Below are 14,382 nucleotides of genomic sequence, written 5' to 3'. Positions count from 1 at the left end.
AGAACTGTGCGAAGAGGTACGATATGCGAAGATGAGCGATTGTATATGAGCGAATGTGTCGCATAGTGGTCCCGAAAATAAAGGGTTTCTTAGCTGTCATCCACTATGTAAAATCATATATAAAGGAGAGAGGTCATTACTTGTGGGAGAGTTCTAGAGTAAGTTTTGGTCAAGAAATAGAGAGAGAGAAAGTAAATCTAGGACAAATAGATCATTCTAATAGTTAGAATAATCATTGTAATTCTATCTACATTTCACATAATAAAAAGATGATTACTTAAATTCTCATTGAGTGATAATGGAACGTAGTTCTTAGATTTATGACAACTACACTGGTTAGGGAGTATGTCACAATTGCGTGTTCTCACGTTGCGCTCTAACAGATTTTAAAGTCCATTTGGAAATAAAGGAAGTGCCTGTAACTTAACACTGTTACAGATTATCGATATCTCTTCTAATAAGTTTTTGGGTATTCAATCGGAAGAATATTTTTCAAGTTGGAAGGCCATGATGGTTTACAAAGAAGAATCAGAATATTACGATTCGGGTCAGATATTTGGATATTGGAGCTTCATGGACCATTATTACCCAAACAAAATGACCGTTACAAGCAAAGCAAAGGATTGGTCATGGTATTGGAGAAGATCATAGCGGCTTATAAAATGATTAACTTCTCGGATAATGAATTTGGAGGAGAGATACCCAAAATAATTGGAAATCTTTGGTCACTCCGTGGTCTCAATTTATCAAGAAATGCTTTTACAGGTCCAATCCCGTCTGACTATGGGGAACATCACGCGACTTGAGTCATCAGACCTTTCTCAGAACAAGCTATCTGGAGAGATCCCATCCGAATTAGCGCAGCTGTCGTTCCTTTCTGTATTGAATCTCTCCTACAACAAACTCGAGGGAAGGATCCCATCACGCCCTCAGTTCCTGACTTTCCTAGAAAACTCGTTTGAAGGAACTGTTGGATTATGCGGGCCTCCCATGTCTAAACTCTGTTGCAATATCACTGATAAGTTCGATTTGCCTCGAGAGGGTTTAGATTCTGAGGATGGATTTGACTGGGTACTATTCGCAGTGTCTTTCTTTGGATTTGTGGTTGGTGCAAGCGTGGTTATCGGACCTCAATATTTCTGGAAGAAAGGGAGAGATTGGGCTAATGAACGCATCAACAGAATTCTTTGCAATAATTGAGTTGATGTAATGCAATAAAATCTTGTAGGCTCATTGGTGAAATGTTTCACATTTATAAAGAAAAATGTACTTATGTATCCTAAAATGCCATTAATAAAAATAAATAAAGGCGTTGGAGTTGGCTTCGAAAAATCGAACTGAGTTACCTGATTCACTAAAACGAGAAAAATAGAACATGAACATCGTTTACTAGGGAGACATCGAATAGAGAAAATTGCGGTTATTACCAATGTTGATTCAACCGGGAGTGTTTGATCTTAACTTTGTGAACACATAAATCACGAAGCCATCCACGTGTTCACAAACAATATTCGCATACATTCTAATTCTAAAGTTGTGCGTCGTATGTGTAAATAGGATGATTATATCGATTCATCGACTCAATGCCTTCGAGCTTGTCATTGTCTAGTCGAATATTATCATAAATAATATTCATATAAAGGAATAAACAGAGAATCAAGTATAAATGTAAAGCACATGAAGTTCAACGCTGAATGTAAAGTGCTGAAATGTAAATAAGACAAAGATTTACGTGGTTCGGCACTAAGGCCTACATCCACGTGGATGGTGTTTCACTGTGTATTGAATGATTACAAAGATAGTCGAATGACTTTAGAGTATACATAGGTCTGCAGAAGTAGGGGGATTACTTACTCTTCCTATTTCTCTCTCCTATATTCTCCTATAATTGCTCTGGATTGGTCGACCCCTTCTCTCTTAGTGGAGAGGGGTATTTATAAGGTTGGAACGTGGGTCCTACTTCTGAGGTGCCGTTGTAATCTTATCTTCTTGTGCTTTGTTCCCATTACGCAGAGGTCTTCGGCATCTGCTGCGGCCTGAGCTTGAATACGAAGGTTTATCCTCGCCTCTTCCACGAGCTGATTGACACGTATATATCTCTTTGTTATTTAATGCGGGTAGATGGATGTCTGTTCGTGTCAGACAAGTGTCTCTTTGTCTGGTCACATCTGTGTCGGTCAAACTTCCTCTCTGCCGTTGATCTGGGATCTTCCTAGGGATTGGGTGTATTAACACCCAAGGGGTATTATCTGGTGCTCCTCTAAGTCATACCTCTGTGATCCTCTGTCCCTGACCGTCAGATCTGCTGACCGGTGGGATCTTCTGATGAGATGCTTGTTATCATGTTTTGATATCTCGTTTTGCGTGCCTTCCACGTGTCTCTTTCTGTACACGTGGTGGATGATGAAAGGTGTACATACAATTTTCCCCTCTTCTTCTGACTTGGGCGCATTTTGCAATTTAGAAGAAGAAAGGTCGTCCTACATGTTTTATCTCTCCTGAAATAACTTCCCCTATAAATATGGGCACGTTTCCCACTTTGCATTAACTTTCCCCATGACTGCTCCTTGGTACGAGGGACAGTTATCGTCTTCTCTAGCTTCATAAATAGGAAAGAGAATGTGAAAAAAAAACTTTTATCCTCTTCTTGTCAGTGTTCATCCTCTTCTTGTTTTCTATTCTTGTTCTTTAGTCATTTCTTATCGTCATTCTTGTGAGGTAGATAACAACATTCAATTTTCTGTCTCTTTCGCTCTCGATTGTTGTTGCCCCTGTATCGCAGACAACTAGCTTTTGATATCTCCGATCCTCCTTTCTTCGACTGCGGTTGATGCTTGTCGTCCTCTTCTATACAAGTATGGGGTTTTTCATTAGATGCTCATCATTGATTTATCTATGTATCTACCCGTTTGTTTCCTGCTGCTGTATTCTTTGCTTTGTGATGAAGAACACATATGTCGAAGCATATATGCTTGCCCCTGTTATTTGTTACAAAGTTTGTGAGTCGGTATCTAAGTATTATCCCTGGAGTTTGATGGAGTATTTCTGGTTATTTTTAGTTCTTAGGGTTTTTAATGTTTATCCGAATGAACCATGAATTATAGGTTTTTTGATCTTTAGTGATCTCCTCGTATTCTTCTCTAAACTGTTTTTGTGTTTCTTTGTAGATATGTCTGATCGTCTGCGGTCTCCTTACCAAACCCCACCGTCTAGTCCGCCAAGATCCCCTCCGCGTCGAGATTCTGACAGATCTCCACTTGGGGAAGGTCCTTACAAGTCTTCGCAATCGGATCCTCGGGGTCATAGGGTTTCATCTTCTTCTGGTGCGAAGGTTGTGCCTACTAAGAGCGGGGGTGTGCCGAAGGGTCCTTCTGGGTCTATATATGTTGTCAACCGTGCCCCTTCTCGTCCTCGTGAATATTCTAGGAGTGTGCAGGATCCCCCTCGTGATGACTCTAGGAGTACGCGGGCTCCTCCTCCTCGTAATGAAGCATTGGATGTTCCTCCCCTTCATTCTATGGCTCCTCCTTCAGTGCCTCCACAGAAATATTTGCCGTCTCCTCCCATGGTTTCTTTCAAAGGGAAGTACTCCAAGGGTACTATGTCGAGGGTTGATCCGTCTAAAAATCTTCCTTCTAAAAGGAAAGCTTCGAAATTGAGCCCTACTTCTGATTCCGCAGACGAAGAAGAAACTGTCCCCGTGATACGCATCATTTCAGTTGGTAAGAAGAAGGTCACTTTCAAGCATATTGATCTTGAGATTTTCAAGGAAAAACATGAGCTTCAAGCTTTTGAGGTTCGCTTCTATGCCCCTGACGATGATATCACTTACGAGCTCCTTGCTAAGTATCAGTTTGACGAGTTTCATCTATTGACTACGGTTGGAGCCTTCGAGGCGGGTCTCATGTTTCCCCTATATAAGTCAGGTGACTCCTTTTATTATGACGTGTTGTCTAGTCGCGAAGGCTCTTCCACAAACACTCATAATCGTTCCGTGTCACAACTATCTGGGAATTATCTTCGTTCACTGAAGGAATGTTACCTGGGAAGCAAGGGAGAGACTATGATGACCTGCTATGTTCCAAATCCTGCTGAGAGAGAGTGGTACACTCCTCAGAATTTTAACAGTTCCTTTGGGGATTACGTCAATAGTAGAAACCGTGAGCCGTGGAGTGTTAGTCTTCGTAATATTGCTGCTCCTCGTGGTGAAATTCGTCTTTTGAGTGAGGTGAGTGATGCCAAGCTGAAGTATGTTCCTGGTACTGAGGGATCTGCTAAACGGAAACTCTTTCCTGCTCGTGAAAGGATTAAGCGTGACCATGATTATGAATGGCATGCTACTGTTATTGAGGTAGTTGGTCATTGGGCTTATGGTTGGATTCCTGGTCTGCGGGGTTGGCGTCCTTCTGAAAACAGCAAGCCTCGTGAAACTCCTCCTGCTCATTATGGAGATTTCTGTCCTTGGCGTCCGAATTTCGCGGGCATGAATTTTCCTTACGCTCTTGATGTCGTTGATGGAGATGAGGAGGAGGGTTCTGGTGCTACCCATCCACCGAAGAGTGTTGTTGCTGCCAAGGTATAATTTCTTCTTATATTCTCTATTCTATTTTCCCCTTTTTCCTTGCTTGAAATAATTTTCATTTTTGAAGTGAGGGAAAAAATTGAGCCTTTGTGGGGATGTGTACTGGTTTGTAGGTGTCTAAGAAGAAGAAACTTGGACCCAAACAATCTTCTACTGTGGTTACCGGTGAGGCTGAGGTTTATGAGGAGGTTACGAGTCCTGTAAACGAAGGGTATGCTGAGGATGAAGAAGTGTCCGATGGAGAACAGCGTACTGACACTTCTCACCTTGATGACGAAGGTGGTAATGGTGAAGAAGAAGTTGCCGCGGGTGGTGATGGTGAAGAAGAATTGTCGCGGGTGGTGATGGTGAGTCTGAGGGTAATATTACCGTTGGTGGTACTGGCGGGGGTGGATCTGCCCCTGTTGGCGATAATATTGTTGGTGTGGGTACTCTGCCCGTTATTTCCCCTGAATTTTCTTTGGTAGGATATATTCCGGGGGAATCCTTTGATGTGAATGCTGCCATGGGTCTTGCCGAAGACTTCTCATTGCTTTCCCCAAATGATGATTGGGATGTGCTTGGGATTGGTAAAGAAGATGCCACGGTCAGCAGGCTGAAAACGCGGTGGTCATACTGAGGCTGGTGATGTCGAGACTTGCGCGAGTGAGGGGAGAACAGCCAAAGGGAAGTCTGCGGTTGAATCTCCTTCAGAGGATTTCCCTTACTCGCTAATGCCTGAAGGCGAAGATGCCATTTTGGCTTGGCTTAAGAAGAAAAATCTGATGTTCGTCCCCAACCCTGCCCCAGTGGTCCCTGGTGAGAAGAATTCTGACGCTTATACTCGTCAGATGATGCAAGTGTCTTCTGAAGTCCGCGTTGCTGAGATGTGGGAGAAGAATCTGAGAGCTTCAGAAGCTAACCTAGTGGTTGACCCTCCCTCCTCTGTTGCTGATATGATGGCCATAGCTGATGGGTACCAATACGGTTTTCCCCAGCAGCGTGTCTTAGAGGTAAATCCTTGTACTGATTCCCTCATGATATACGAACATTGTATTCTTCGCGATATCCGATCCCTTGGGTATAATAATGTTTGTGTTTGTGACATAGATGATGAGGAGCGAACATTGTAACCATGTTCTATACCAATTCTTTAAAGCAAAGTCTTTAAAGTTGGAGGCTAAGCTTCGTCATAGAGAAGAAGAACTATCTGCGGCCGAGATGGAAATAAGTGAACTGAAGGGTCGCCTGAAGGAAAAGGAGCGGCTGGGTAATCGAGGAGAGTCTCCGTTCGGAACTTGCTATAGTCCGCAACGAATTGGAGCAAGCTCGCAGAAATGTATCGTCCCTCACAGGTTCGTATTTTTTATTGGATTTTACTCCTCGTGATTCCCTATTTGTACTTTGGTGTTCTGTCTCAGTCTCCCCACCCTATCTTCAGTGGGTGGAGTCCCCGAGCTCATATGGCTTCGGAAAGAAAGGGAACGACAGAAATCCCGCATTGCAGAGTTGGTGGGTAAGTTGAAAAGCGAAGCCGTAAAGTGGAATGCTCGTGCTGATGAGCACAACGCCTTAGCAGCTGAGTGGCGTGAAAAGCGAACACTGATGGTTGATATGCAAAATAAGTACAATCATGACCGTGTCTGTTTAATGGTACGCTGCTATGGACGCGTGACAACCTGCGTGATGCTCGAGGACATGCTTCGGACTTAGAGGCTAGAGTGCTTTTTGGAAGGAGAGTTACAACAGGCTCGTTCTTTCTTAGGCCCCGGGGTTAGGGATAGTATGCTGCATCTTTCCGAGGAAAGAGATAATGCTAGGGCTGAGGTTGGTGCTCTTAGTAAAGCCCTAGCAGCGTCTCGAGCTGATGTTGCTCGCCAAGTGGAATCTGAAAGAGATCTTGAAGTGAATGTGTATCGACTCCATAAAAGGATGGGGGAGATGAATGACGAAGTCAACCATCTTCGTCACTTGGATTCAATGAAAGGTAGACTTAGACGCGAGTCAATTTGCTCTTACGAACCTTTAAACGGATTATAAGAAACTATCCGACGAATATGACTTTCTTGATGAGGCTCGGGACACAGTTGTTAATGAGTATGAAGAGGCTTCGGCTAATGTTGAAGGTATAAACTCGTTTTATCGAGTGTGATTCTGTTATTTCTTCGTTTTAACCCCTTGGTATTTCTTGTTTTCAGCACTCGAGGGACAGCTCACGCAGCAAATGATGAGCTTAAAAAAACTCAATCTGCCTTAGTGCAGCAGGAAGGACAAGCCAACTATTTCAAAGGGTTGGCCACGTCTCGTGAGGAAGCAGCGGAGATTGCCTCCAAAGTGGCGGAACGCCTATCTGCATTGTTGTCTCAGGCCAACCATCGGACCGCTGTTATCACTTATAAAGCTCGATGTCAGTTGGTTGAAGAGACCAACAAAGTCCTAGATAAGATTGAACTTGATCTTAAAGTCGAACATGGTCTTGTCAATAATTATCCGCGTCGTCCCCTTCCCGCCCCCTTGCCTGGTTCTTCTGGGCTTTCTTCAGGTGGTAGCGTACCTTCATCTCGCAGAGACAACCCTGTTGATGGAGCTGTATCGTCCAAGCAGATTTCTTTTATTAGTCATAGAAAGTTGATCCTTGTTGATTATATAATTTCGGATCATTTTTTGATGTGTTTCCTGCTTTATCTTATTTGCTGAACTTGTAATCAACTCTTTATGAAATGGACCATCCTTTTGGCATACCTGCGTTATCAATTCATTTTTATTTTAAGTATTGTGAAGTGTTAAACTAGAAATAACTTGCTTTGTAAAAAGTTGAGAGTGTTTGGGTGCGACACCGAAGGTAAATACCTTCGTGATCGTCTTGAGACCTGTCACCCCGCTGGCGAATCCTGGGAAAGAGGATTCCCAAACGGTGGGGGCCGAGGCAGCGTTCTAGGATATGAGATGATTATTTGAAATATTTACATGCACCCATTCCATGGACCCACTGCCTTAAAATTGGTTGGGTATCTCTTTCTTCTGGGTGCCTTCCCTCTGGTCTTACACTCATAGACACTGATAGGGGAGCCCTGAGAGATTGTAGATTAACTACTTTTCCCAATATTGTTAATTTATTATGTAATGTACATGCGTTCACCCAGTGGGCCTTTTGACCATTTCGTTTGCTTGAAGATGTCCCAAAAAGTTTGTTTGATTGATAGGTTGAGGCCTGCTACTCCTCGTCCAGAGATAGAAACATGTAAAGCGGTTATGCTGCCTTCTTCTTCTGGTATTCTTCACGCAGATGCAAAGCTGCGCTGCTCCTATGGGTAGTACGGTTTGAGCCATTTAGCATTCCAAGGGTGCCGGAGGACCTCGCCTTTCAGATTGCGAAGATAGTAGGAATCGTTTCCCGCAATGTCGTGTATTATAAAAGGTCCTCCCCATGTAGGTGCTAACTTTCCCCATTTCTTCTCTCGTTGATACTGCGGGATTGTTCTTAGCACATACTGCCCTTCTACAAAATTTCGAAGCTTAACCTTTTTGTTGTACTCTCTCGCTAATCTCCGTTGATAATTTTCCATCTTTTGCAATGATGCTTCCCTCCTTTCTTCCAGGTCGTCCAGTCTCTCTAACATCATGTATGTTGTGAGATTTTTCTCCCATGCTTCGGTCTTTGTGGTTGACATAAGGATCTCTGTTGGGATGACTGCTTCAGCTCTATAAGTGAGGAGAAATGGGGACTCCCCAGTGGCAGATCTTCGTGTCGTCCTGTATGCCCATAATACATTGTGTAGTTGTTCAGACCATCGCCCCTTGTGTTCGTCTAACTGCTTTTTGAGGATAAGGGCGAGGGTCTTGTTAGTAGCTTCCGCTTGTCCGTTGCTTTGAGGGTATATGGGGGTGGACTTGTTTTTCCTTATTTTGAAAGTGTCGAAGAGCATGTCTATGTTTTTCCCCTGTAATTGTTTACCATTATCGGACACGATTTCCGCTGGTATGCCGAACCTGCAAATAATGTTTTGGAATATGAAAGTAAACACGTCCACGTCTCCGATCCTGGCTAAGGCTTTGGCTTCCACCCATTTACTGAAGTAGTCCGTGGCTACTATCAAAAATCGTCTTTTCCCTGATCCTTCGATGAAAGGCCCAACGATATTTATGCCCCATTTTGCAAATGGCCACAGACTATCCACAGAATTCAACGTTGTTGCTGGTGCGTGTATCTTTTTGGCGAAACGCTGACATTCTTCATATCGTCGGGACATTCTTGCAGCATCTTGTATCATTGTGGGCCAGTAATATCCTTGCATTTTTGCTTTGTCGGCTAGTGATCTCATGCCGCTATGGTTCCCTGCGTCACCATAATGGATGTCGTTTAGAATTCGATGCCCCTCTTTCCTGGATAAGCAACGTAGTAACGGTCCGAGGAAAGATTTCTTGTACAGGACCCTATCCCGAAGATCATATCTTCCTACTTTGGAGAGTATTTTCCTGGTTTGTTTATGATCCGCGGGTAAGGTTTCATCCTTGAGAAACGCATGGATCATCATTCTCCAATCATCTTCGTTGTTGAAATCTTCGTCTTGATTTGCTCTTGACAGGATATCTTCTTCGTCAAAATCGTTACGGATGTCTTCTCCCACCTGATCTTCGATATTTTCTTCCACTGTATCTTGATTTGTAGCAAAGGAAAATTGTGATGCAATCGAAGGCTCGTATACCCTTGTTATTTTGATAGCTTCGATACTCTTGTCCTTCAGCATGGATGATATATATGCTAGGGCATCTGCGTGCCTGAGATCCCTTCTGCATAAGTGCCGGAACTTGATGTTCGGAATTTGTGATGCCAATGTTTGGACCAAGGCCATGTAAGCTGAGAGGGTGTCGTCGTACACATTGTATTCGAGCCCTATTTGCCGTATGACAAGCTGCGAATCACTTGTCAGTCTTACATGAGTTACCCCCATCTCTATTATCAAGCGGAGGGCATGTACGACTGCCTCGTATTCGACGATGTTGTTAGTATTCTCTTTGAATTCTAACCTGAGTGCATGTACGATCCTTTCTCCAGTTGGGGTGGTGATGACAATTCCTATTCCTTCCCCTTCCTTATTTTTGGAACCATCAACGAAGACTTCCCATTGTCTTTGACTCGCGGGTTCGAGGACATCAACTGGATCCTTGATTTCCTCATCGGCTTCTGGTATTCCCCTAATCTCTTCATCGTTGTCCAGGGGGAGGTCTGCTAAGAAATCCGCCAATACTTGGGATTTTTGGGAATGTTGAATATCATGAATGATGTTGAATTGGTCCAGGTGGGTGTTCCACTTGGCTATTCTACCTACTTTTCCCGCGCTTTTGAGGACTGCTTCCAGTGGTGCTTTGCATGGGACGCGGATGAAGTGAGTTAGGAAATAGGTTCTCAGCTTTTGAGTAGCCCATACTAATGCCAGGATGAGTTGTTCGATCTTCATGTAATTTCTTTCCGCAGAATTGAGGGTCTTGCTGACATAATAGATAGGTTGTTCTATCTTCGTATTGGTTTTGACCAACACTGCGCTAACTGCATCTTCTGTCGCTGCTATGTACAATGCCAAAACCTCATCAGGATCAGGCTTCTGCAGGATTGGAATTGAAGCCAGGTATTCCTTGATTCTTTGGAAGGCTTCTTCGCGTTCTGCGGTCCATTCAAACTTACTCCCTTTTTTGAGAATATTGAAAAAATGTTTGCATTTGTCCGAGGATCGGGAAATAAATCTGCCCAAGGCTGCCAAGGACCCATTGAGCTTTTGCACTTCTTTTAAATTCTTCGGAGATGACATTTCCACTATGGCCTGAATCTTCACGGGGTCTACCTCAATACCTCTTTTTGTTACTAGATATCCGAGGAATTTCCCTGAGGTGACACCGAAGGTGCATTTTTCTGGATTTACTTTCATGTGATGTTTTCTCATTGCTTCGAAAATATCTCTCAAGTCCTGGTGGTGATCTTTGCGCCAGCCTACTTTTGACGAGCATGTCATCAACGTAGACTTCTAGGGTACTACCAATCCATGGCCTGAAGATAGCATCGACCATTCTCTGGTAAGTTGCCCCTGCGTTTCGAAGTCCAAAGGGCATTCTAGTGTAGCAATAAAGGCCATGCGGGGTGTAGAATGCTGTGTGTAGTTGATCTTCTTCTGCCAGGGCTACTTGGTTGTAACCAGAATATCCGTCCATGAATGACAGCTCTTCGTACCCTTCCACTGCTTCAACCAGTTGATCTATGCTCGGTAGGGGATAGCTGTCTTTTGGACATGCCTTGTTGAGGTTAGTAAAGTCGATGCATATCCTAACCCCTCCATTTTTCTTAGGAACGACGACCATGTTGGAGATCCATGTAGGGTATTTGACTTCCTTGATGAAGCCTGCTTCTAGTAGTTTCCGAAGTTCTTTTTCTACTGCCTTATGATACTCTGGTGCAACTTTTCTTATTTTCTGCCTGAAAGGTGGCGTGCCTGGTTTGATGCGCAGCTCGTGTTGGATTATTTTGGATCAATCCCCGGCATGTCTCCTAACTTCCAGGCGAATACATCCGCGTATTCTTTAAGTAATTTGGTTAAGGAATCTTCTCTTTTTCGTCCATTATGGTCCCTACTTTGATCATCTTCGGGTTTTCTTCCGTTCCTATGTTGATTTTTTTACGGGCTCCACTGGTGTGAACACCGGCTTCGGGTCCCCAAGGACTGGGACGTTCTTTAATTTATTTGGTATGTTTCTGTCCTTCGTTGGCTGCTGAAGTACTTGCCTCTGTGTTAAGGACATTATCATCTTTTGTCAAGTCCCTGCGGTTTCCTTGAGGAACAGGTCTATGGCCTTTTCTTTCGCAGCTTCTTTATTTTTGATCCTTCGGGTTTTTCGCTGCTCTTCCTGTTCGTTGTTGATACGATCCTGAGTGGCCTGGCACTCTTTTGCAGAGACCCGATCTCCCTTGATTTCCATTACTCCCTCGGGTGTAGGGAACCTGAGATATTGGTAGTAAGTTGCTGCCACTCCCTTGAGTTTATGTACCCACTTTCGTCCAATAATGGCGTTATAGGGGGATGGGGCGTCTACCACGCTGAATCGTGTTTCTACTTTCATGGGCCCGGCGTTCACCTGCAACACGATGTCTCCCAATGGCTTTGTGGGCGCTCCGTTGAACCCGTAGATGGTGTAATAAGAGGTCATCTGTTCATCATGGAGCTTCATCCGTTTGAAGGCGTCGTAGAATAGAACGTTCACTGAGCTTCCCCCGTCGATGAGGATCTTTTTGAGGTTACATCCGGCCACTGGTAGTGTGAGGACCAAGGGATCGTTATGGTCTTCCATATCTTCTTCGATATCTTCAGTATCGAAGATGATAGGTGCGTCCATCCACTCTTCGTGCTCGTCCACCTCTACGCCATCAATCTTATATAATTCGCAGTGGTCTTCGAATTGCTTTCGTAGCCTCTTTCCTATCTGCGCTGTAAGTGAGGGCCCTGCGGCTTCGGAACACGAGATGGTGTTGATTGTGCGGTTTCCCTCTGGAAGTTGGACTTGCTTGGTTCGTTTGGATCTGTCCTCGGTGACTTCCTTTCGTATGTATTGCTTGAGTTCGCCAGCATCAATCAATTTTTGGATCATTATTTTGAGGTTTTTGCATTTCTCGGTCTGGTGTCCATTGAAGCAATGATACTCACAGTAATCTTTAGACTTCTCGGTCCTTGGGGGTGTTTTCCCTTAGACCACGGCCACTCCAAATTTTCCCTTCCTTTGATCTCTCGCAAGATCCGAGCGTAGCTAGCATTGAGCTTCGTGTAAACCTGATCTTCGAATTTTCGATCGTTTTTCGTCGTTCATCTCTTCGTTCCTTCCTATCTTCGTGCGGTCGTTCCACTGAGCTATTTCTTTTGGCCCCGCTGGTTTGTTCTGCGGAATTGGTACGGTGAGACCTCTGCGTTTGTGCCCTCGGGTTCTCACGCTGGATTTCTTCAAGACGAGCATACTTCTCAATAATTATTCGAAGATCTCCTTCTGTCTTAGGTACGCTTCCGTGGATCTCAACAAATAGTGGACTCATTCGGTCTAATCCCCACTTGTAGCAGTTGATGCTTACTACGGGATCCACACTCCCTATGGCTTGGCAGATCTTGTGCCATCTGTTGGTGTATTCCCTCGTGTTCTCCTTGTAACCAATTGCCAGAAAAAAGTTTATCCATTCCGGTGTTGACAGCTTTGTTGTACATGTAGGTTCTCAAGAATTTCTCTGCGAGTTGATCGTAGGAGTTGATGGAATCAGGTGGCAGGTTGTCAAACCAAGACAAAGCCGATCCCTTCAGACTTGATGGGAAATACCTACAGAGGACGGCGTCGTTTTGACTCCATCGGGCTAAGATACGATTATAATACCGGATATGTGCCGCGGGATCACTGGATCCGTCATAGCATTCAAAAGTTGGGACAGGGCACTTTAACGGAATGGGGGTATTTGCCAGGCGATGAGTTAGGGGCGTGGAGTTAGCTTCTTTCATCACCTCTTCAACCTTCCTCCGCCTTGTCTGGCTTTTAACTGCCTGATCTCAGCCATCATCTCATCACGCATCTTCCATTGCGCGGTAATGTCCCACGTTCTCATGCTCAGTTGAGCGTTTCTTTCTTCGAACTTCACTGTCATAATAGTCTAAGTCTTCGGCGGCATATTCCGGATCGGATGCACTGCTTCCCCTAGCGGCGTTTGCTAGGATGATTCTTCGGTCTCGATTAGGCTCTGGTGCCTTAGAATTTGCTTCGTCCAGTTGTTGGCTAGTCTTCGTGCTTTGGGCAATCCTATCTTTCAAGTCTTGGTTCTCCCTGGCCAGAAGAGCTACGGCATCTGCGTAGACCTGCTGGCTCTTTTTCAATTCTTCGAGCTCTACCATCAGTCGGTGGGACTGGTTTGATCCCTGATTGGGAGTTCCGGCTTGTACCCCTACGGCCATAGTTCCCCCTTCGTACTGTGTGTATTAAGGGTGGTAGAGGATCAGCTTCAATTGTTGGTATCTCCAAGTTTGGTCCCCTCGGTTGAGCTTCCACCCGCGGTACTAAAACCACTGGTATGGTTTGATTCTGACCGTTGGTTGACGGCATTCCGAAGACTGGTGGATGTGCGGGCTGATGTGTCATAGATTCTGCCACCCCTTCTCTTTGTTGATGGATTTGGTTTGAAACCAAAGTCTTGTTAGCTTCTGTAGCCTGGAGGGCCGCAACAGTTGCGTTGTTCTTTGTGGCTGCTGCTTTGAGAGCCGCGGCTGCAATGGAGTTAGTGTTCATAGGTGAGGTGATTTCCGCAGCATCCTGCCTCTGAGTAGCTGTTTTAGCTTTGTCTCCTTTCTGCTTGCTTCGGGTCATGACCGGGGTAATCCTCGGTGTCTCCTTTGATGAGGCTTTGGTTTTTCCTGCCTCTAGTATCTTTTCCATTTTTAGTCTTTTCTGCATAGGGGAATAAATAAAGAGAACCAAAGATATCCACGAGGATCGGGTTAGTGCCATTCGTATCCGCAAAATTTGGAATAAAGGAAATGAGCTGCCCAAGGGCCTTAATAAAAGAGAAACATAAAGACTCCATCGGTCTAGTTTTCGCAATACAAATCCTCTAATAAACAATCATGGACCTTGTTTTCAGACTACTTTTGAAAAGGAAAACTCTTGAAAAGGCAGATCCGTAGCGAGAACTCATGAATCTGGATTATTAAGTCTTAGTTTTAAAAGAAAAACGCCTCACGTGCAAATCTGTGATAGATAGCCGTGGATTTGTCTGCTTTGAAATGGTGTTTGTGAAAATGAAGACCATGAAC

General features: G+C 44.4%; 1 protein-coding gene across 1 annotated transcript; it reads left to right on the top strand.

Annotated features, from left to right (window-relative positions):
• Nucleotides 1-783: 783 nt before the first annotated feature.
• Nucleotides 784-1,200, top strand: LOC113280540 (receptor like protein 26-like). Its single transcript, XM_026529150.1, has one exon. It carries the CDS (start codon nt 784-786, stop codon nt 1,198-1,200), a length of 417 nt encoding a protein of 138 aa, XP_026384935.1.
• Nucleotides 1,201-14,382: the final 13,182 nt, after the last annotated feature.

This window comes from Papaver somniferum, chromosome 5 (genome assembly GCF_003573695.1).
Source record: "Papaver somniferum cultivar HN1 chromosome 5, ASM357369v1, whole genome shotgun sequence".
Taxonomy (NCBI): domain Eukaryota; kingdom Viridiplantae; phylum Streptophyta; class Magnoliopsida; order Ranunculales; family Papaveraceae; genus Papaver; species Papaver somniferum.
The sequence above is the reverse complement of the archived record's forward strand: the minus strand, read 5'-3'. Positions and strand labels throughout refer to the sequence as shown.